This window comes from Aquarana catesbeiana, linkage group LG10 (genome assembly GCF_042186555.1).
Source record: "Aquarana catesbeiana isolate 2022-GZ linkage group LG10, ASM4218655v1, whole genome shotgun sequence".
Classification (NCBI taxonomy): Eukaryota; Metazoa; Chordata; class Amphibia; order Anura; family Ranidae; genus Aquarana; species Aquarana catesbeiana.
Window position 1 is genome coordinate 171,889,132 of NC_133333.1, and position 25,173 is coordinate 171,914,304.

General features: G+C 42.2%; 1 protein-coding gene across 4 annotated transcripts in view; it reads right to left on the reverse strand.

Annotated features, from left to right (window-relative positions):
* GNB1 (G protein subunit beta 1) overlaps positions 1-25,173 on the reverse strand; it is a 131,401-nt gene that overhangs the window by 61,880 nt on the left and 44,348 nt on the right. Inside the window, exons 1-2 of one of the 4 annotated variants that reach the window (XM_073602973.1) lie at positions 17,940-17,991; positions 16,575-16,675 (exon numbers count right to left, since the gene is read on the reverse strand). In XM_073602973.1, coding sequence (XP_073459074.1) covers positions 16,575-16,631 — 57 coding nt within the window. In that variant the 5' untranslated portion in view covers positions 16,632-16,675; positions 17,940-17,991. Of the gene's footprint in view, positions 1-16,574; positions 16,676-17,016; positions 17,153-17,939; positions 17,992-25,173 lie in introns of those variants that run through there. The other 3 variants (XM_073602974.1, XM_073602971.1, XM_073602970.1) reach the window with 3 other exon arrangements.

Here is a 25,173-nt window from a genome sequence, read left to right on the forward strand (position 1 = left end):
ATCCTTGGATCTCTGCAGATTTAGACAAATAAACCTTGACTGCCCAGACAACATCCAAAGAATGCAGTAGTCTCTCTTCCGCCGAACAAGGCGGAGAGAAAAAAGGCGGCAAAATAATGTCTTGATTTAAATGAAAGGCCGACACCACCTTTGGCAAAAAGGATGGAACAGGTCGTAACACAACTGTCATGGTGAAGGATCAAGTACAGTTCCCTGCATGAAAGGGCCAACTCCGACACCCTTCTAGCCGAGGTGATAGCCATCAGGAAGGCTAGCTTGCGTGACAGCAAGTCTAATGGAATTTCCTTAATAGGTTCAAATGGTTGTTTCTGTAACAGACAGCACCAAGTTTAAGTCCCAAGGACACATAGGTGACCTAATGGGGGGGAAGCAAGCGAGTTGCCCCCTGCATAAAAGGTTCGGGATCAGTGAATGGGAGGCTAAAAGGCCTTTGGAAGAATACTGATAGGGCCCAAACTTGAACTCTGATTGTACTCAAAGCCAATTTGATTTCCACAGCTGACTGTAGGGGGAAAAAAAAAAAAAAGAATTCTCCCAATCACCTATTTCAGAGGATACCATTTTCTGGCTTCACACCAATATAATAGTCTTGCAGACCTTATAATAAATCTTCCTAGTGATAGCTTTTCTAGCATTCACTAAAGTAGACACCATTTGGTCCCCGAGATGCCACGGACCTTTAACACCCTGGCTTCAATAGCCAAGCCATCAAATTTAGAGTCTGTAAATTGGGGTGGAGTATAGGACCTTGAGACAGTAGATCAGGGCGATGTGGAAGCGTCCATGGCCCGTCTGTCAGTCTCACAATCTCTGGGAACCAGGGCCTTCTGGGCCAGGCTGGTGCCACCAGAATGACTGGAATACCCTCTCTGAATCCTACGCAACAAATGTGGAAGGAGAGGGATCGGAGTGAAAGCATAAACCGGGGAGTACCGGCTCCATGGAACTATCAGAGCATCCGCTCCAATCGCCAGATCTCTTGTTCTAGACAAACTGCTGTAGCTTGTTGTTGAACCTTGATGCCAGTAGGTCGACCTCTGGCCACCCCCAATGTTGGCAAATTTCCTGGACTACCTCTGGGTGTAGGGACCATTCCCCCGGTCAGATCTGCTGGCAGCTGAGATAATCTGCCTTCCTTTTCCTCTTCCCGGGATAAAGACTGCCGATATTATTGCCACATGTCCCTCTGCCCAGCCTAGTATGTAGGTCACCTCTTTCAGAGCTGAACTACTCCTGGTACTGCCTTGGTGGTTTATATAAGCCACTGCCATGGCATTGTCGGACTGATCCCTGATGGGGCAGCATTGAAGCTCCACCGTGAAGGAACGTAGGGCCAGATGTACTGCTCGTAATTCTAGGACGCTCATGGGCAGGGTCTGCTCTATCCCTGACCATTTCCCCAGGGTTGTGAGCCCGTCTAGGGTCGCTCCCCAGCCTGAGAGACTGGCATTTGTAGTCAGTACTCTCCAAGTTACCAGGAGAAAGGATTTTCCCTTTTGCAGGTTCTGATCCTGCAACCACCAGTTTAGGCTTAAGCATGCCTGAGGAGATGAGCACATTGGATTTTCATAATCGATTAATCGGCCAGTAACATAATGGGGTTAAAAAAATATGAGCCCTTTATAGTACAAAAAGAGCAATCGCTACTGTAATTACTTTCCCATTTCTACAGTAAAAAAATGAACCCCTTACAGTAGCGATTATTTGCTTTTTTTGTACTATAAAGGGCTCATTTTATTTTTTTTTAACCCCATTATGTTACTAAACGTCTTAGACCTGGTTCACATCTGTGTTTTTTGGTGCTTTTTGCAGAAACACACTACAGTTCACTTAAAATGGTTTCCTATGGGACAAGTTCACATCTATGTTTTTTTTTTAGCCGCTTCGTATTTGGAAAGGGTCAGGGACTTTTTTTTTTTTTTTAACGCAAAACGGTGCTTTTTAGGTTCAATCTACTTCAATGGAGAAGCTGCAGAAAAGCATGTAATGCCTTTTTGCAGCAATTTGTATTTTTTAATCTGCCCAACAACAAATTGGCCAACAAACAGTATTTCTCTTCTAATAGTGTATACAGTATATCTCTTCTGTCTGTTATTCTCAGAGTGGATTAGATATTTTCTCCCTAACCATATAGTTGGTTGTTTATATTTACCACTGCATAGAGATATTTAAGAATAAATTGCCTTTTTTTTAAACTTTACATATTAACTAAATTATACACCACACTTTTTTTTAAGGTTATTAACGGATTAATCAAAACCATAAATCGGCCAACTAATCGATTATGAAAATGATAGTTGCAGCCCTACTTTGTTATATATCCTTTGTTGGCAATGACAGAGGTCAAACGTTTTCTGTAAGTCTTCACAAGGTTGGCACACACTGTGGCTGGTATGTTGGCCCATTCCTCCATGCAGATCTCCTCTAGAGCAGTGATGTTTATGGGCTGTCGCTGGGCAACACAGACTTTCAACTCCCTCCACAGGTTTTCTATGGGGTTGAGATCTGGAGACTGGCTAGGCCACTCCAGGATCTTGAAATGCTTCTTACGAAGCCACTCCTTTGTTGCCCGGGCAGTGTGTTTGGAATCATTGTCATGCTGAAAGACCCAGCCACGTTTCATCTTCAATGCCCTTGCTGATGGGAGGTTTGCACTCAAAATCTCACGATACATGGCCCCATTTATTCTTTCATGTACACAGATCAGACGTCCTGCTCCCTTTGCAGAGAAACAGCCCCAAAGCATGATTTTGCCACCCCCATGCTTCACAGTAGGTGTGGTGTTCTTTGGTTGCAACTCAGCATTCTCTCTCCTCCAAACACGACGAGTTGTGTTTCTACCAAACAGTTATGGTTTGGTTTCATCTGATCATATGACATTCTCTCAATCCTCCTCTGGATCATCCAAATGCTCTTTAGCAAACCTCAGACGGGCCCGGACATGTACTAGTTTAAGCAGGGGGGGACACCTCTGGCACTGCAGGATCTGAGTCCCTGGTGGCGTAGTGTGTTACGTTGGTCCCAGCTCTCTGCAGGTCATTCACTAGGTCCCCCCCATGTGGTTCTGGGATTTTTGCTCACCGTTCTTGTGATCATTTTGACCCCACGGGGTGAGATCTTGCGTGGAGCCCCAGATCGAGGGAGATTATCAGTGGTCTTGAATGTCTTCCATTTTCTAATTATTGCTCCCACAGTTGATTTCTTCACACCAAGCTGCTTGCCTATTGCAGATTCAGCCTGCCCAGCCTGGTGCAGGTCTACAATTTTGTTTCTGGTGTCCTTCGACAGCTCTTTGGTATTCACCATAGTGGAGTTTGGAGTGTGACTGTTTGAGATTGTGGACAGGTGAACTTGATAAGTTCAAACAGGTGCCATTAATACAGGTAATGAGTGGAGGGCAGAGGAGCCTCATAAAGATACAGGTCTGTGAGAGCCAAAAATCTTGCTTGTTTGTAGGTGACCAAATACTTATTTTCCACAATAATTTGCAAATAAATTCTTTCAAAAATCAGACAATGTGATTGTCTGGATTTGTTTCCACATTTTGTCTCTCATAGTTGAGGTATACCTATGATGACAATTACAGGCCTCTCATCCTTTTAAATGGGAGAACTTATACAATTGGTGGCTTACTAAATAATTTTTTGCCTCACTGTATTTTAGACTGAACTGGTCTCAAGGCAGACTTTTTGGTATTTATGATCCAGCCTAAGCTTTTCAAATACCTCACTGTGTACATTATGCTCTGTTCTAGAGCCTGTACTAAGTGATCTCTGAGCAGGTCGTCCAGATACCCGAGCACCAGGATCCCTTGGGCCCTTAAAAGACCCAGTACTGGTGCTAGGACCTTTGTGAACACCCAGGCAGCTGTAGCAAGCCCGAAGGGTAGAGCCACAAACTGAAAATGACGTTCCTCTCCTGCAAAACGTTAAATGAGGGACGTTTGGTGCTTCCCTCCGGAAATCTTTTGGATACATTTGTCCAAGTGATCACTGAATAAACGTTCCCCCTAAAACGGGAAACCTGTCAACTCTTTACAAGGAAGCTCGAGTGACCAGTTCTTAAGCCATAAAAGTCTGCGCATATGTACAGACAAGAGAGCCAGACGAGAAACCTGCTGTATTGAATCCTTTAAAGCATCAACAGCAAAACAGCACTCAATATCTGTCTTATGCCGCGTACACACGGTCGGACTTTTCGTCTACAAAAGTCCAACGGACGCTGACGGACTAAAGCTGGCTGGTAATCCGATCGTGTGTGGGCTTCTCCGGACTTTCAGCAGACTTTTTCAGCCTCAAATCCGACGGACTTTAGATTTGAAACATGCTTCAAATCTTTACGTCGTAACTACGACGGACCCCGAAATCCGCTCGTCTGTGTGCTAGTCCGACGGACAAAAACCCATGCTAGGGCAGCTATTGGCTACTGGCTATGAACTTCCTTATTTTAGTCCGGTGTACGTCATCACGTACGAATCCGTCGGACTTTTGTGTGGTCGTGTGTAGGCAAGTCCGTTCGTTAGAAAGTCTGCTGCAAGTCCGCCGAAAGTCCGCCGGAAGTCCGCCGGAAGTCTGTCGGACAGGCTGTCGGACTTTTGTAGACGAAAAGTCCGACCGTGTGTACGCGGCATTACTTTCAGGCAGATCCTCCTCCTGGTTAGGCCTATCAGGCCGTTTGACTTGATCCTTTACGGACTGGCAAATACCAATTGCTGCAACAGCTGGCTGAATAGCTGAACTGGCCAAAGAAAAAAGGAAGCTTTTAATAATTCCAATTTCTTGTCAACAGGGTCTTTCAAGCCCTGTGCATTATCTACCGAACAAGTTAAGTTCTAGTTTAAGGAAAAGACTGCTGCATCTATGGCTGGGTTGCTACATTTTTTAACAAACTTTTCATCCATGGGATATAAAAAGGGAAAGCCTTTTAGGAGGCAAAAAAAAGTCCTGTAAGGATGTTCCCAATCAGCATACACCGCCTGTTCCAACAGGGGAAAGTATGTACGACCTGAAAAGGTCTTAGAGGTCCCAAAGAGGACAAGGGAGGCTCAGTCACCTCTGCAAGAGGAAACTTAAAGGCAGAACGAACCATTTCGGTCAGAGTCAGGATCAAAAGCCTCTGCGACTGAGAGGCAGATATCAACTGGATATCTTCTTGTCCAGATTGCTCAGAAGGAGACTCAACTGCCGGGAACTCCACCGAATCCTGAGCTTTCAGCTCTTCCCCATTCTCAACCCATTCCTGCTCCAGACTAGGAGACTCCGGGGAAGGCAATCTGTCACGCTTCCTGCCACCCTGCGGGATGGAGGCAATCGTGCCGGCAATCCTGTGCTCTAACCCGGCTAGGGCTGAGGACAGTTCATGTTTAGTAATAAAGGGTGACGCAGCAGCGTTGACTGTAGGCACAATACCAGATAAGCGCAGCAGCTCAGATTGCCCAGGAGCCTCTGGTCTTTCAGGGGTTAGGGATAAGACTAGGTTCATCAGGAACTACTGATGACATTGGTGTGCCCTTCCCTATGGTGTTAGTCCCACTCCTCTTTTTGGAAGACATTCAATGTCTGCAAAGAGTATTTGGGTGTAGTTAAAACACCTCAGAAGGGAGACCCTTTAATATAGGGCTTACCAAGCCCTTATGCAACAATCCTGCTAAGCACCTTTAGCCTGCCAAACACCCGATGACTCACGTGACCCAAGTAAGGAAAAATGAACCACTGCAAGTGTGTGTGTTCAGAGCCTGCTCTGTGTCCCACAGCTGCCTTCTGGAAGCACCACATGCTTGGCATACACAGCTTAAGTAAACGTTCCATGCGTGTGTGCACACCCATGTACGCAGTCCCAGTGAGCGGGCGTGACTGTATTCGTGTACAACGCGAATCTTAGTGCGCCCAGATAAAGGCTACGGCGCATGTGTGGGCAAAGCCACGTGCGCCATGGCCACTAAACTGCTGAGCCCTGCAAACGTACGTGCACCATGGCGAACCAAGGCGAAATGGCGCACCGTGGTGCGCCATCATACAGGTAAAACACAGCCAGACAAGCAAAAAAAAGGTACACTTTGCAAACACCCACAGCTAGCCCAGAACTCCCCCGTATGGCCACCACACACAGGTGTCCAGCTGCTAGCTTGACTGATTGTTACCATCACTGGGACACCCCACAATAATAAAATAAAGGGGTTTCACTTACCTGTCCAGGTGCAGGGACACTTAGAAGCTAAGGGCCCAATCTTCACCCTTCACGACGGGTTTCTGTTACTTGGACCTTCAAGGACTGGGTACCCTTTCATGTTTAGGGTCCACTCCCTTGGACCTGTACAGCACCCTGCAGGAAATGCCTTAGCACTGTAGTGTCCAGGATTTCCACTCCGTAGGGTCCAGCGCCCGGAGGCCACGTTACAGGCAAACCTTGCAGGATCTTGAGTCTTCTTTGTGAGAATCCGGTACGATTTATCTAAACATAAAAGCCTGTGTCAAATGGATCCGATCGGTCAATCCCTTGATTCATTTTTGGAACCGTTTGTGGGACTAGAGACCTGGAGCTCAGAGAGCTCAAACAAACCGTGCCATCCACCTTGTAGACACTGGTAAAAAAACTGAAGTGCTTCCTGTATGGGAGGGGTTATATAGGGGATCACTTCCTGTCTGAAGACCTTTGGTCTACCAGTGTCCATTCACCTAATGATGAAGTATAACCCAGCAGGTAATGAGTATTAGCCTGACTGTGTCCCATGATGTATGAAAAAGAAATCTGTTTATATTTTAGACCACCAATTTTATGTCCATTTTTTTTTAAAGATTTGGTCATTGCCATCTTCAACCTACCGTCTAACATTAACATTTTCAAAGCATAAAAACAAAAAAAGCGGCAGAAATATTGAAAAGCAGGTTAGAAGCAAAGAGAGTACTGAAACCAGCATGTTTCAATTTACATTGTCTATGGCTTTTCTTTTAGTTCTGTATTCAATGCGTCGTTCATTGGGACCTCTGTGGTCGGTCCTATAGAGGGGTAAAATCCCTGAAAAACTGGCAGGCATTTCAGCAGCAAAGATTGAAGTCATTGGAAATAGGTCCAGAGAATACAGGAAACTGCAGGAGGCAGCTAAATGTGCTCTAATAGCAAAAAAAAAAAAAAAAATTTTTTTCACATACTAGAACTTGTGCTTACCACTAATATTCTGTACGTTATGTATAACATACTGTACGCACTGAGTGAACTCTAAAAGAACTTGCCTGAACCAGTAAGGCGGCAAAACCAAAAAATAAAAATGACAGGTGGATCATCTTAAAAAGGAGTTGTAAACCCTCAAGGTTTTTCACCTTAATGCATTAGGGTGAAAAACCTTCTGTGCTGCAGCCCCCCTTTACCTGAAACCGATCGCTCGGGTACGACGAGCACAGCAGCACCAGCTGCTGTCTCAGGTCCTCACTGGATAGATAGCAGGAGCCATTGACTCCTGCTGCTGTCAATCAAACCCAGTGACAGGGGAGATGAGGGACGCAGCAGCAGGACTCAGGAGCGTGCCCACACGAGTGCACCCATGGAAAGCGGCTCTGCGTGGGGGCACTCGAAGAGGATAAACCAGGAGTGCAGCCAGGGGACCCCAGAAAAAGGAGGATCGGGGCTGTGCAAAACTCTTGCACATTGGAGGGAAGCATGACTTTTTTTTTTAAAATGACAAACAAACCTTTACAATCACTTTAACTACCTCATTATGAAAGACTCCCAACATACGGTCAACTGGAGGAAAAAAAAAAAAAAAAAACCAACTAGGGCAACCCTCAAGAGAAACAAGTCCCCATGGAAAACCTCGGACAAAACCAGACCTGCAACAAAAGGCCAGCCGGTCTGCACAGCAAGGCCCAAGCCCTACACTTGCATCGATTCGGATTCAGGGAAGAACATTTCCATGATATGCAGTAGGCCGCCTAGCCAGACAACCATTTTCACCAAGTGGGATATCCTAAGAATGTTTAGAATAATCACAATAGCTCATAGAGCAGGGTTACCTTGGCACTCCAGCTGTGGAGCAACTACAAATCCCATCATGCCTCTGCCTCTAGGAGTCATACCTGCGATTGTCGGGGTCTTGCAATGTCTCATGGGACTTGTAGTTTCAACACAGCTGGAGGGCCGAGGTTGCCTACCCCTGCCATAGAGCATGTGAAGTCACCCCAAAGACCAGGAGAGAACTAAAAGGGTACAATCTCACAAATTCAGCCTAACTGAAGGGGATAGGCTGCTCAAGAGGCATTCCTGCAAGGAGGAGGAGAGGGTAGAAATGAATACCGCAATTTCAAACTGGAGAAAGAAGAAAAAAAAAAAAAAAAAAAACACCCGCGGGCCTGACAACACTGCAAGATCCGCTTAACCTCGAGCACAAAACAAAATTTTACAGGGGTCTCCAGACCCACTGCGGTCCACCGGAGCATTCACAGCCATGGAGCAGGGAATAGAAAACCTCCTGCTATACATGTACCTGAATAAGGGAACAAAAGAAAGGCATTCACAGAGAGAGAACATTCCTCAAGAGGCTGTGGATCAGCCACAGGAAAACCTAACCTCAAGGGATAAGGTTCCACAAAGATATTCATACCTCAACAAGTCATACCTTCAGCAGGACCCAGCATGTTCCACCTGGCAATGCCACCAGGGGAGCAACAGAGCCCTCTGTAGATGGTCTGAGCATCTTTGTGTGACCCTCTCATTTTGGTGCAAACTAGAGAAAGTTGGATGCCAACGCATTGTTTTTAAGGAAGTGCAGAGAATAGTCAGAGCAGTCTTTAGTGACCAGCTCTTTTGTCCTCACAGGGATCTCATCACATCTTACCAGCGCCTACGTGATGTCCAAAGAAGTAACCCAAAAAGCAGATTCAACCCTGTGGGGAAGATACTTTTTTTTTTTAGTGAGGATTAAATATAAACACTGTCGCCTACACTTGCAGGTGGTTACCAACAGACACCGGAGAGGCCCTATCCAGTCAGGTCTTGCAGGTTTTAGGCCCTTCTGAAGGGGGTTTAGTACAAGGGTTCAAAAAAAGCCAACTCTTCAGGTAAGGTTGTTTGAGCATCCAACAATGGGGATGCCAGGAAAGGGCACCAAGATGAACTCAGGAGATAATGCCAAGAGGAGTAACACGTCTTAGGACGCTGAGTCAGGTTCTCGTTTTGGCAGGGGGCAAAAAGGACTGGTCCCAGCCAACATTGTAGGTCAGAAAGTTAGCCAGAAAAGCAGGGTGAATATAATTAAAAAAAAAAAAAAAAAAAAAAAGATTTTTTTTATTTAAATTAATTTTTCTTTTTATCAATTTAAAAAAAAAAAATGCTTTTGGAGTAAAAATCAATCTAAAAGATAGTTTTCCATTTAAGATACATTAATAATTTAGTTTATTCAGCATGAAATGGAGCTTAGTTATGTAGCATGAGGATGTATATTCTGCAATATTTACATTTTTGGTAAACTCATTCAATGAATCCAAGCTCTGCAAGATGAGATAACATGCACTGCATTGATGCATTCACACAATATCACAGTAACCAAGAGATAAAACAGTTCAGGAATATTCCTTTATGTTTTTCAAACCTATGTACACTACAATCTGTATGACTGATTCGGTTCTGATATCGCTGTTTTACTAACCTGACAGCTTATTCTAAATAGGAAACCTTAATTTTGTTTGCAAATATTAAAGAGTCTAACAGCAAGAATAAGTCCTTACATTTAAAGAGCACCTGTCATTTCAGATCCATCATGGCAGAGCCTGTTAGCAGGCATCCACTCACCTACTGTCGCCACGTCCCTCAGTGTGTGTGTCACTGCCACATCACCAGTCCTCCCATTAAAGTGAAAGGGACTGTCAGTGAGTCAACAGCGGGTCAGAGATGACAGTTGACCTTTAAAAATTATGATTTAAATCGAGTCGATTTAAATCAAGCCTTTTAACTAGCAATTTAAATCATGATTTAAAATCGACTTGATTTAAAACAACAGAGGATTGTTCTGAGAAAGGGAGTGTCCAGATGGGGTACAACGCTAAGGCTGGGTTCACACTTGTACGACAAATGCTCCGACTCTGGGAGCTCAAGTCGCATGAAGTGTATAAATCAATAGTTTCTTATGAGAGCAGTCTTAACTGGTCCGACACAAGTTGGTACAATTTTGAAAAAGGTTCCTGCACTACTTTGGTCCTACTTCAGCCCATTGGCCATCAACCTATCCATACGACTTGTGACATCCAAAATGGTGATTGCAGCAGCAGTAAAAGGAATTTGTCACACTGGGATTGTTTTAATTGGTCAAAGGACAAAGACTATCACAAAGTTGGATCAAAGTAGTATCCTGTTCATTCAAGTCAGATGGATGTAGAATTGATGTCGCAGAGCAAAGTAGGATGACAGTCGTATGACTGTCGTGTAGTATCAGTGTGAACCCAGCCTCATACAGGTGTCCAATTTGTACAAGTGATCCCAGGATGCAGGAAACCCAATAAGGAAGTTGAAGCACAGTAGAAAACTAAGAGGGCAGGAAAAGTGTTAAACATTGGAAAGATTTATTAAAGCTAAAATACCACACTCACATGAAAGTAGCCCATCTCTGGCCTCGGTGGTAGCCACAGAGGCACGGTATTAAGAATCTCATAAAATTTAGAATGGTTAGGGCTGCAAGCGATACAGGGTGCTGTGAAGAGGCCTTGCAGCTTACACATAAGTTTGCAAATGCGGGCCAACTAAACCCCATTTAAACGCATACTGTTGGACAGGTTAATTTGGTTGGTAAGCAGACTGGTTGGTGAGTTGAGCTGGGAATTTTCTCTGGTTTTGTCTTTGTGTTTGCCCTTCCATGTGTTCCTTGCTGTGAAGTCCATTTATAGGTGGGGGCAGGGGCCATCTGTTACTAGTGCAAATTTTGTCAGGGGACACACTGGGCACCTTTACTGCCATGTTGCTATGCTGGCTGTCCAATGTGCCCCTGTGCCTTCGAGGATTGGGCTACCTCCAGGCCCACCTGCCCCTTATCTATCCATTAGAATGCATGTGCTCCCATTGTGAAGACTCAGAAATTTAGAAGGGTTAGGACCGCAAGTGATACAGGGTGCCTTGAAGAAGCCTTGCAGCTTACACATGCATTTGCAAATGTGTGCCAACTAAACCAGTTTTTAACGTATACTGTTGGACAGGTTATTTTTGGTTGGTTAGGAGTCTGGTTGGTGAGTTGAGCCGGGAATTTTTCTAGGTTTTGTCTTGCACGGTATAAAGAATGCCAGGATTTCTTTAACAGTGTGGGGTTGTTACTGCTAAGGCCTGGTTGTTGGTGCAAGAGTGCAGGAGTTTAATCTCCTGCGCTTGTGCAGTGCATGTAATGGTGAACTGTTTATTCTAACACTTTAAATTGGATAATGCACCGCTCGCTGCCCTCCCCAGACTGGGGAATCTGAAGCACTGGAACATGTAAAAGACTGGAGCGTGGACCTAGCGCATTATCAACAAAAGGTTTTATTCATAGACTTGAATAAAAGCAAATCTCTGTATTCCTCCACATAAGTCCACGAAATTGTCCCCATCACATGGGACTGTTCTGTAGAGGCATGGGCCAAGACGTTTCGAGGGGTTCCTCTTCCTTTGAGTCTCTGGGGAAGAACAACCCCTCAAAACGTGTTAGCCCATTCCCAAGTCAGTTTGTGAGTATACTACTTGTCTTTGTACATGAATAAAACCTTCGGGGATAATGTGCTAGGTCTACGTGCCTTTTGGTTGTTGGTGCGCTGGGCCCACTTGAAGAGTTGTCAAGCAGCATCTATGGCCGGTCTGTAGACTTGTGACAGACTACTATGCGTTCGGGCAGACTATCAATTTCGGGGTAATGCCCCCTTTGTCAAGCCTGATGCAATCAAACTGCACAGTTTACAAACATGGCCAGTTTCACCAGTGACTTCTGGCACACATATGGATGCATACCATTTTGTGGCTTGTAATTGGTCTAGCCCGACTTGGCACCTCTGCATGAAAGCAAGGCCCAGAGAACCTATCTCCTACTAAAGTCGGGTCAAGGACATTCCCTAAAATGAGACTACCATTTACAGTAGGTCTAAAATCAAAACATTTAACCATAATGCATTCCCTGCCATTAAAAGAGAAGTATGGGTTTTTTTTGTTTTTTTTCTAATCATACTTACCTCGGTGAATGGAGCATCAGACCGATGCTGCAGCTGTCCCCCGCCAACTCTGCACTAAGAACCGAGCCACCGAAAACCGCCGGTTCGGTTCTCACTCCTCCCTGGGCAGAGCGATGCTGACTTTCAGTCAGCATCGCTCCTGGTCTGCTTCTCCACGCTCATTGGAGAGATGAGCTGTGGAGGGGCAGGGAGAGGCTGTCTCAGCGGCTCGCTGAGACTGCCATCAAGGCAGCTGGGAAGTCTAGATGATGCGGTGCCTCAACTGATGGCAGTGACGTCATCGGAGAGTGGACTTTAGACAACTCTCTTCGCTGAAAACAGGTCACAGGAGTGCAAAATGAATTGCACTCCTGTGACCCTTAGGAGAAGCCCAGCCTAAAAAGCTCAGGCTGGACTTCTCCTTTAAGGTAAAAAAAAATGTCCAACTACTTTTTCTGGTTTTTTTTTTACCTCTGCTCTCAGCTGCAAAAGGGGCTTAGAGAGGTGGGGGTCTTCCCAGTAAAGCGAAGTGCAGGGGGAAGCATATCCGCATAAGTCTGACCACTGGAGTATAATAGGCAGAAAATATATATATATATATATATATATATATATATATATATACACACACACACACATATATATATATATATATATATATATATATATATATATATATACACACACACATATACACACACACACACACACACACTCAGTGCTGCTTCCTTATAGTATTTACACTGAGCGCAAACCGGCTGAAGTCAAGACAAGAATAATATCAAGTGAATATACATACACAAAAGTTAATGTTAACATATGACTTGTGCACTTAATAAGTGTGCTTGATTAAATCACAAAATCTGCGAACATAGTCCATGGCCATTTGTGAAGGGACATAAATGCACTTTAATCCAGTGACCACTTCAGTGTTCCAACGCCAAGTGCACAGGCTTCTTACGGATAGCAAGGATCTCTAAGCTATAGGTCGTCAGCATTTGCAGTTGTAAATATCACAGCTCCTCATCATACTGCATCTTCACCATTCCAGTAGAAAGCTCACAGTGATCCATAAAGCCAACCACAGTTAAACCAAGCATAGGGATGGGAACATGGGTCTCCCGACGATGTCCCCTTGTGACGAAACAAGTCGGATAGAGCCTAGCTACGACATCATGCTGGCTAGCTTCAGTGTGGCAAAGCTCAGGTTTGTCTCCTATACTTGATATTGTAAGGGCCTTATTACTGGGAATTCACCAAAACTGTTTTTTTCATCGGCGAGTACCGATACCCTGCGGTGCTATTTGCATCAATACAAAAAAATCCTGTCCAAATTGCATACGATTTCCCCCACCACGCGTGTAGAAAGGGACTAGAGTGCCATCTAGTGGGCAGTTTAAAAAATGTTGTTATAACTCACAGTACATATCTGGTAGCAAGTTATGGCCGCTGGAGGTTCTCACAGGGCTGGAGAAGTTTTGTGATCCTATGGGTATAGGGAGGAAGTGATGTCAGCTTGGGGGCGGACCGCCTCTACATCTCCAGCGGCCCCGATTTGCTACTAGATATGTACTACGAGTTTTAACTTTATTAAACTGGCCATTAGATGGCGCTTTAATCCCTTTTTATACACACACAGGAGTGGTGAGGGCAATTGCACCGCATTCCTGTTCAAATCGCATGTGATTCTTGCAGTGCAATTTGCACCCATTCTTTTTGTATTAACGCAAATTTGCTCCACAAAAGAATCGGTTTCAGCATCGGGGGCATTTTGGCGAGGACCGATACTCTCTCAATTGCTTGGTATAGGCATCCTTACTTAAATACACAGAGTGGCCTATGTTTGTTCCCCTTCCTACGATTAAAGTGGTTGTAAAGATTTTTTTTTTTTTTAACAAACATCTACCTGCTCTATGCATTGGAATTGGAGAGCGGCCCTGAACCCCCTTTTCTCGTGTCCCCTTCTGGCACTCCTGGCTTCTCCTCTGTTCAGTGCCCCCACGGGAAGTCGCTTCCCATGGGGGAACTTGTGCATGCTCGCTCCCGAACCCCACTGCTGCATCTATTGACACAGAGGGATTCGGCCATGCCCCCTCCACACTGGCGTTGATTGACAGCACTGGCTCCTGGAGGCCCATCAAAGCCAGTGAGACATCGAAGGGAAGAGCTGCAGTTGCTGTACAGATGGGAGATGTGATATTTACAACTACAAACATTGAAGACCTCCCAGAGCTTAGAAGTCATTCCCATTTGGAAAAATGTTTGTCTATTTGGTGGTGTGGTAGACTGAAGTGGTCACTGGAAGTACATTTAGGTCACATTTTTATATGGGATCTATATAGCACCAGCAGTTTGCACAGCACACAACATGAAGACAGACAAAGTTGCAATACAACTCAATACAAGAGGAATCAGAGGGCCCTGCACAATGGAGCTTACAATCTAAAAGGGAGTGACAAATGATATAAAAAAGGTAATAACTGTAGAGTACAGTTAGGTGGAGGCAGGAAGGGTTTCTCTAAAGAGAAGGGTTTTTAGGGATTGCCTAAAAGTGAACAGAGTAGGAGATAGTTGGACAGCTTGGGGTAGGGGGTTCCAGGAGGACACTAAATGAAGTTGACCAATTGTTTCACTAAACTCTTGTGATATAAATCAAGCACATTTAGAGTGCAAGTCATGTGCGTTATAATATTTATAAATAGTGCTTCACTTTATGATTAATAGGTACAGCGCACCTATTTTCACTCCCAAGTAGACTGCAAAGAAGATTGATAATGCCAGGATGGATGTGCTTCCATGCCCTTGTGTTGTCAGTTTGAAATAGAAAAGCAGAGGGACTGGCAGGATCACCAAGTACTTCACAGAAAGGAAGCAATGCAAGGAGAACAGGATACTTTAATAAAATGACAAAATGCAGTCTCGACGTCAAACCTAACATCATTGGATTCTACAGAGTGCCCAACTAGAAATGTCAACATTTAAGATGGCTGCTTAGACCTGTAAGGTATTCGGTTACAAAGTTCACATACTAGAGTTGTGAACAGTAAGGGTCACTGCAGCTACAATGCATACAAGAACACATGAAGCTGCTGTCCGTGGTGAGAGTCAACATTATGCCTACTGATTTAGGAAGAGAAGCTTCTAATAGCAGTGGCAACCGTGATAAATGTCAAGAGATGAGAAGTGGGCATTGGGTTTACTAATATTTTCAGTGTTTTAGAACCTCAACCTTTTTAGTCATGGCACCATAAAATTCTACACAAGGCAGCAATATCCGCACATATAGGACTTCCAAGTTTTGTTGTCAAAGCTTAAAACAAGCTGAAGTTAGAAGCGGATTTGCTACCATGCACAGCTACACCAGGATTCTGAGTGCTCCAGCTTTAGTAAATCTCCCCTAATATGTGCTTTCATTACATTGTATGTTACCAATCTGTTTGGCCTCAAACTATTCAGTGTCAAGACTACCATAGTAACAGAACTTTATGAATTGAATTTGCAAATGTAGTTTTCATTGAGCAACCACCAAGTACTAGCCACAATAACATGGCACAACCTTAATTATTTTTAATGCATCAAAGATAACATTTGCCATCAGTCTGTTAAACCCAGCTTGATCATCCTATAATAAGCTTGCACACAAGTAGTCTATTGTGTAGACTGTTTAAATTATAGACTATATCAGAAAATTCAGTCTTGTATCTGTTGATGATCAGGCGTTTACATAAAACTTACTGGGATTTGTATTTACAATTCAGTTGCAAATTGAGGATTCGAAACGTAAGTGGTATTCAAAATTATAATTTAAAATGGGAAAATCAAACTAACCTAAAATTACTGACACTGGACCAGCCGTACACAAAGGCTTTTTATTGATCAGTCTCTTTGTAAGTAGTTACACAGGTTTTAATTAATAATTATTATTCAGGATTTTTATAGCAACATTATCCTAATCAAAAAAAAAAAAAAACACGGCCAACATCCTATAGATAAAAACCTAAACCAGAAATTTGCAAAAAAGGCAGCTCTACAAAAACAATGCGACAAGTTTACATTACAGCAGCCACGCAGTCTGCAGAAGCACTGCACGACTAAGTCACACAGAGCAGGCATCTTGTATAATCTTAAAAATGAAAACTGCAGGCAAGTGTAAAGGTAAAATGGTATTTATGGAACATTAAACATCCACAGACATGAATTTTCCTTTTCTTCAAAATAAACAGCTTTAAACAGGAATGGATGCTCTGTGCCAACTACAGTTATGCTTACAAGAGATGGGTAAATGTACAGTGCATTTTAAATTGGGAAAGCGAGTTTACTTTAGATGGCTCTAAGGGGACTGATAGGTTAAAAGTAACCATGAAACACTGAACATTTACAAGGATGAGACATTGTTTTACTTACTCTGATTTGGTTCTTGAGTTGCTCAGCCTCCTGGCGTAGCTGATCGAGTTCACTCATTTTTCTTCACTAAAATGAAGCTTCTCTACCACCAACACTCAATTCTGTAAAAAGGAAAAAAAAAAAGTTCAAACTTAGTTCTGGAGTCACAAATTTCACACAAAAGGGAGCAGATTTACTTTACAATAAATCTTTAATACTAGTAAACACCAAACATTAAAGTTACAGCAAAAAAGGCAAAACAGTATTAGGCTCTATGAAAATTACCCATCAAGCTCAACATAGGTTTTAAACTACAAAATGTGTCACATAACCACAGCAGAAAAAAAAAAAAAAAAATTGTCCCCGGTAGACAGCAAGTTCACCTATAGATCGAGTAAATGAAACATTAACGGAGGAGACATTCTGAAGAAGAGGTGTAAGATTTACTGATAAGTCTTATTACCTCACCAATAAGGTGTATAACAGCAGAGAACTATTCTTCAGATTCTCCTTAAAATTCAGCACTGATGGTAGTCTTGGCAAGTTCTGGTAGAAGGCGCAAATGTGTGTTCTTCAGCTACATTCCTTTCACCTGTCCTCCATACAATGTCATCTTTAAGCCCGAATAGAGCTCAGTTACTCATTCAAATCCGGTTAACACAAAACCGGCTGAGAGTCTTAAACTGTCCGCTATCCTTCTGACCCTAATCCATTGGTGGTTGTCATGTTAACTGCACTGCCCTTGGTGTAGCGCAACAAGTTTTCCCAAAGCAAAGCGTTCTTGACCTGGTAGGTTTCAGCTTTATCATATTCATAAAATTGGATGTAAATTAGTGGATTTTAAGCACTTTTAACAACAGAAGTAAAAAACGACGTCTACAGGTGGCTACATATTTAGTGCTATGTACTTACATGCAAATTTTAAATGCTTCTAGATTTGAAAGGACGCATGTTGAAACATTTCCAGAGACAAAAGGAAATGTAGCTTGTCCAAATGGGAAATGTGTGAGAAATTGCCAGATGTCTGTATTTGATTTCAGGCTAATACACTTAGCAGCTTGTTAAAACCAGCCAGATAAGTGTCCGAACAGAGTAAACACCAACTAAATCTCTTCTACTGGGTAGGTCTGAATTATTTAAAGCTTACCTCTCTTTTGCCTCAAATTCACTTCAACTTAATACCCAACTGAAAAACAGCTTAGGGCAAATCAGAACAGACAATACACAAATTCAGTTTTGTACATATAGGTCCTACCAAAAATATAAATCTCAAGACCCTTTCAATCTCAGGCTGACATTGGAGGACAGCATCAATACTAAAACCAGTACTGAATTTACTTCTAATGCTAGTCTTTAAGGCCATTTGCATATCAATAACATGCTCACCTCTGTGCTTCTTTCCCACCACGTTCAGTTACCTTCACTCATGTCAAATGCAGACCCAATTAGTAAAATGCACCTGAGAGCAAATCCCCTTAATCTTGTTGACGAAAATATTCCTCTGTTAATGCTTCGTTTGGCAGAGCAGCAGTTTACTTAAAGAAGCATTTACAAGCTGTACATTTAACAATGTATTTTTGCACTAACAATATTGCTTATGTAAATAAAAAAAAAAATAGAAACACTGAACAGAAATAGAGTATATACAAGCTTCAGAAAGTAGGCAATGTACTTTAAAAAAAATTTATTGCACTTTTAAAGCTTGGAAAACCAATTCTAGGAAAAAAAGTAATAAATGTTCGAGTTTGCATTGTAACCGAAGGATCACTGTAGTTAGATCTTTTTCTAGCCAAGATCTGTAATGTAAGGCAGTGAAAAGCATAAGCGAATTTAGTGTAGACTATGGTATATAAAAGAACATGAAGATGGACAAACAGGAGCAATAAGCAAGGAAAAATATACTGATACCAAGGCCAGTCTCACATGCGGCTGGGATGGAGATAAAACAGACGGCCGAGCTGAGGATTTACTGCCCACCCACCTAAAGTAAAAGAACAAAGCTGTTGGAGGCCGTTCACATGCCGCAGCAAATTTAATGCAGCAGTAGCGCCATCTGTATAACTTGAATAAGGTCACACCGTAACCAGAAGCAAAATGCTTGCCTTGCATTTGCAGCTTATTTGCTCCATAATAAATGGAAGCAAAAGCACAAAGCAAAACAAAAACACAACATTAAGGAGGCTGAAGTATCATATCCTGAACACCTACCTGCAGCTGCTCTCTAACAAGTGATCCACTGCCTTTCAAAGCACAGGCTAGTGCGAGCCTATGATTAGAGGGGGAAATACACGCTTGACAACCAACATGTTCATTAAAACTTGCAGGTAGCTATAGGATGACACATTTATGTCAACTAAAGCTCAACATTTATGTCAACTAAAGCTCTAAATTTTTAGTTTAAGTGTTACTAAACCCAGGACCCTGAATTCACTATATTGGTCTTCCACAGAACATGGAAATGCAATTATTTAATATAAACTGCCAAATACCTTTTCTTATGAGCAATTAGAAGAGTCTTGTAACTTCTATCAGTGTTTGGTTAAAGCTTGTAGGAGTTTTCATTCTCCCATGATTATCATATGAGAATGCAGGACCCCTGACCCTCTGTCTGGACAGTGCCGATTGGCCCTGTGCTGATCACACGCACTCTACCAAAAAAAAAAAAAAAAACTCTAGCAATATACACCAAACTGAGCATGTGCAGCTTGTCCCCTGGCTCTGTAAATATCAGGAAATATATTGGAGTCAGTGGAAGGAGATGATCAGAAAAGACCGGATCGAACAGCCTTTTTACACAATGCAGAGAATTAACCCCTTAGGTTCCACAGTGAGTATATCAAGCATGCTTTACTGCATATACAGACTGATTTTACTGTTGTGGGTTTACTAACACTTTAAATGGAAAATGCTCGTCTTCAAGCAGTAGCATGGGCCTGATGGCACCGATCCATTTGACAAGTCAAACAAGCCTGTAGATTAACAATTCAAAAGCAGTGGAGGTGAGAATTCATCCATTAGTATGGATGAAGGAATTGCTTCCATTTTTCATTCATCACAGCAGGCTAAATGAATGAAACCAATACATGAACTGCCAGGTTTAGTATTATTGCCCGTGTCCCATTATAACAACTTCCCCTCCCTATGATGGGTGTCAGACAGAACAGGAGTGAGGGCAAATCATCATTCATTTGTAGAGCAGAAATTGTTTTTAGGACTCCCGTCAGGTTTTGACGGTAATATTTTCATTGAGGAGGTTCCGCTCACTTCCTGCCCCAGTGTGACAGTTATCAGGCAGAACATTAAAGCATATGTAAACAAATATTTTTATTTGCTTGCTTAGCTAAATAGAACACTGAAAGTTTTATTAGTGCAAAACCAAAAAACTTGGTGATCCTGTCAAAACCCCCTGTGAACTGATAGTGGTTAGCATAGGAAGCCAAAAAGAACAGTTCTCAGCTGTGGAATGGTTCTACAGGACACCTCCCACCATGCCATGGAGAAGATATGGGGAGGTTCTGTAGTTCTTTCCTAGGTAAGAAAAAAAATAATGTAACCACCACATCCAAGGACTAGTAAGCTGCAATATTACATATTTTTGTTCTTGGGTTTAGGAGAAATTCAGTGTATTGTGTGAGTGTTGCAAACTGTAGAACAGAGAGATGAATAAGCCTCATAGGAAAAAATAAAATTCCTGCTTGAAATGCATTTTCATGCAGTGAAATTCAAATCAGATGGCAATACAAAGTGACAAATTTTAACCCTTCCCTAGTCAACCCAAGACAATTTTAACTTTTTTCTGCAGCAGAAAACTTAACACAAAATGTAGACTCTAGTCTGGGGAACATGGGCCTCAACAGAACAGGCTATAAAATGTTAAGCACCTACTTTTAGGAGAGCTGGATACCTAGCTTCTGGATATGTGAAATGTTAATTCCATCTTTTTCAAAAAGCTAAACCCATATTTATATTAAGGCCTCATACACACAGGATGTAAAAAAAAAAAAAAGCCACTTTTACAGGCATTTGACTTTTTTCAGTCTCTAAATGCACCTTTTCATTAGTCTGTATAGCCATGCACACGGTATGATATGAGTAAGGCTATATTGTCAAAACACGTTAGGTTGTTTATTGCTGTATTTTACCATGTACCAATAAAGACTCATATCTACAGATGACAGTTGCTGGCCTGATTACATTCTTTGCTCACTAGGAGTGCAGAGGCACTGGAGCCAGAGCAGTTGTAGTTGCACACTGCTATTTTGTTTCTGTGGATAAGCAAAGGCATCCAAGGGAGGAAGAAAAAAAAAAAAAAAAAAAAAAAACACAACAACATTCTCCTGTGTATGAGGCCTTAGGGTGTAACATGTTTGCAAGCCAACCCCTGAAACAAATGAACTACAAGCTCAATCTCCATCAGAGATTACCATACACTGTCTACTGATCTTTCCTCCGGCTCAGTACCTGAAAGACAATACCCCGGTACAAACCTGAGCTATAGTCTCCAAGAACCTGTGCATTGCAACCGTGATCCAATTCACTTAAAACATTAAATGCATGCACTGTTTTGGCTGCAAGAATGGATGATATATATATATATATATATATATATATATATATATATATATATATATATATATATATATATATATATATATATATATATATATATTTTTTTTTTTTAAGGAAAATTGTTGTCCATACTTACCGTAACTTTCCTTTCATGGATCCTCCCCATGTCAGCCTACTATGGGTCAGCTCCGCCCCCTCTGACCCCTCCAGGACCACCTCTTTTCTAGCCTTTAAAAGGGTGGCTGTCTGCCCACACCAGTGTTAAAAAAAAAAAAAAAAAAAAAACCCTGCCTCGCGACGGATAAACTGGGTGGGAATCCTCCGGCTGACATGGGGAGGATCCAGGAAAGGAAAATTATGTATGGACAACAATTTTCCTTACTCCTGGATCTCCTCATGTCAGCCTACTATGGGATGTACCAAGCAATATTAAGAAGGGAGGGAAGACAAAAAAAAAAATAAGCCAAGCCCTCAATGCTACTCAAAATTTTTAATGAGCAACAGCAGCTGTAATACTGTAGAGCCAAATGTTTCCTCAGGCGGACAAGCCATATTAAGCTTGTAATGCCTAATAAAAAAAAAAAAAAATTAAATATATATATATATATATATATATATATATATATATATATATATATATATATATATATATATATATATATATACACACACACACACACACACACACTTTTTTTGCAAAAGGTGAACTTAGCCTTTAAATGTGTGTGCTAATACTACTGCAGGCCTCTGCACTTTAGTTTTCGCTCCCAGTATCACTCTGGATAAGCATTCCATAAAGACAAGGACACCTTACGGGAGAAATTCATTAAATAGAAACAAAGTTCTATTGTTTGAGATCACAGCATAGTTATTGGTATCAAAACCAGCATCACACCAATAATCCTCTGCAGAGCAGGGTACAATGCACCTGTAGAACTTTTTTTTTAACCGCAGTGCACCACAACATACAGATGCTTAATAGAAGCACATCAAGGTATACTAAGATGTGTGCTGTGCTGGCTAGGTGCATTTAGACGCTGTTTCTAGATACATACTGAACTGCAATGCAGTGTTGTGAATGGAGACTCAAAGGACAGGTTCCTATACAAGGAATAAATTCAACCCAAGATTAACCATAGAAAGCCATTTGCCATTTCTGTACTTTTATATATCAGATTCTTACACAGCATGACTCCTATCTGTGAAGTCAAATGTTAACTTGCTTTATTTCTAGGATTTACTAATAACAGGTAAGCAGCTAAAACATTTCAGGCCAAAACATTTAACAGGTCCCAGACACCCAATTGGAGAACAGAAGCGCCACTAGTAGCACCACAGAAAGCTGGAGCATAGATTCATAAGAATATCATGCATGAGGATTACTGTGTACTAAAGAGGATCTTCAAAGAAACGCTGTGTTGGCACAATGTGAGATTATACTTTCCGTGAACCTAGTAGCAGAATACAGTACTACCATGTGTAGGCTTAAAAGCAAGGAGCCAACCTTTTCTACTCCTTCTTGGAAACAAAATTTCCCAATTGCTACTGATTAAGAGAGTTGACTAACTGGCTCTTCATTTCTGTATTAGACATCCCTTGCCATACGCTTTCTATGGGACACTACAATATTGTGACGACAACCTGTAAGGCCTCATGTATACTGCTGCTGGTAAACGGATGCTTTTTTCAGCTGCCCCTGAACTCATCCAATGTTAGCTTATGTGTACATGTACACAGGGTCATTTAATGTCGTTTCTAGGCAGTTGCGTTTAGAGGCTTTTCGTCTGGTTTCAGACGCCGATGTTTGACGTTTCAGACACGCCTAAAAGCAATACCGGCATTTAGGCGTGTTTTAGTTTATAAGCGTTTTTAAAGGTGCCCTATTTTATTTGAGGGTCTAATGAGGTTATCTTAAATAAACGATCCTAGACATGAACGCGGTAAAAGGCCGCTAAATGGACATTTTTAAACGCCGGTTTCAAGCTGTCAAGAAAAAACAAACATTCAGAAGAGGTTGCCTGAGCGTCCCCTGTACATTAGGCCTAAATCTTCCCAAGAAAATAACTTCTAGTCGGACCTTTGAAATCCTATAAATTATAGGACTAGGAGCGGAAGTGCACCTTGCTAGAAAAGCTATTACTTTAAATGTATCCTGTAGCTTTGTGGGGCCATTTGTTGCCCTGTACATGCAGCCTGTAGTAGCGCAAGGCTGGCCATACACTATAAAATATTAATCAATTTCCTTTAGATTTACCTTCAACTGTGTAGTGCAAGGGCCTGCCTGATTGCATACAAACTGAAAGGGTTTAGGTTTCATCTTTATATATGGTTTTGTTAAATCTAAAGAAAACTTGAAGAAAATTGTATAATGCATAGCCAGCATCAGAAGTTTCTGCTTGTGTAAAAACAGAGGGCATCCCCCGCATGGCACTACCCAGCTTAATGTATGACCTCTGTAGTGTGTGAACCGACAGTGAAAAACTACATATCCCACAATCCCTGGGTCTCAAGTCTAATACTCTGCAGGCGAGGACCACACAGTAATCTGAAATGGACAGAGGAGTTAAAGGGAGCCCACTATGGAGAGCTTTATCACATTAGCGCTCCCATATTTATAATGCAACACAGAGGAAATGGTGAGGCATGCATTGGACGCTGTTTGACCTGAAACAAGTTGCCTGTGTCTTTAGCAGACAGAGAAAGGGAAGCTGAAATAATAAACCTAAAAGGAATTGATCAGCCATGACACTACCAACAGTAGCCGCAACATGAAAGCCCATCATTACAAGGTAAGGTAAATAAATTATACAGGGAATATAACCACACTAATACCTAGTTAAAACGAAAACATTTAATAGTGTGAAATGCCTTTAGGTAACAAGCTGGTGTAATAAAACTGGCTAGAAAGCGGTACTGTCCCTTAATGCATCTCGTTTCAGCTTACCATCAGGGAGGTGAAAAAACCTCGGGCACTAGTGTTGCCTCTACTCACAGACTGATACATGCAGAAAAATGCTAAGACCAGAACCTTTATTTGTTTTTAAGACACCAGTTTGCAAACTGTATTTTACTTTGTAGTTCCCAGTGGTTCTATATCCTACAATAATGGCAACAGCACAGGAAACTCGAGTGACTTTCTTGTATGAATTTGCCTCTGATATTCTGTTAAGATTAGTCTTACAGCAGTTGAAAGAGGAAAAGGTGTGGTAAAATCAGACTTGGGTGTGGGTTCCTCATGTAATCACAATTACTGCAGTATCAAGGCAAATGGCAAAACGTTACCAAGCAAAAACCCATCAAAAGAAATACATACAGAGCCTGGCTCCTTTGCCAAAAAAGTGTCAAAGAGGGGCTTGGTGAGCATTTCCGATTCCTGCAAGGAGGACAGATGAACTGGTAAAGGTGAAGTAGGACCAAAGATATTTTGGTCATACTTCTATGGATCACGAGTGCATGTCGTTCTGCACTTCTGTGACGTGTTTTTAGCTGAAGCCCGCTGTCGGCTAACGTCACAGAGCCGGCCTAGGCTGGGAAAAGATCCCAACCATATGGTATACCACAGCTCTCTGCTTAGAGTGGAGGGGGAGAACTGAGCGATCAGCTGTGTTTTATCTTCTCACTGCAGAGCAGACAAGGGACAGATGCAACATTGGATCAAAGCTGTATTCACCTAGGTGAATATAACGTTTTGTATTCGTTTGTTTTTTCAAATCCTGAACTTTAAGTGTAAAGGCTTGTGTATACGTGCATTTGTCATTGCTGAACCTCTGAAAAGCAATCTGCAGTGGATTGCTTCTCAGAAACATGACAGGATGATTGGAGGCGATATGTTGCCTCTAGGACGCCTGTTCTAATCCTCAAAAGCCTGAGGCACCATTACACAGGGTAGCAGCACAGCCCCATTTCCCTTGAATGGTACTGCCTGCTGAATGCAACAGGTAGCATAAATATTGCTGCAAGGCTGAAGGCACTTTTTTTTTTATTAATCAATATCAATTAGATTATACTATACACAAAAAAAATGTGTGTATCATCGTTTGATTGTTTTAAG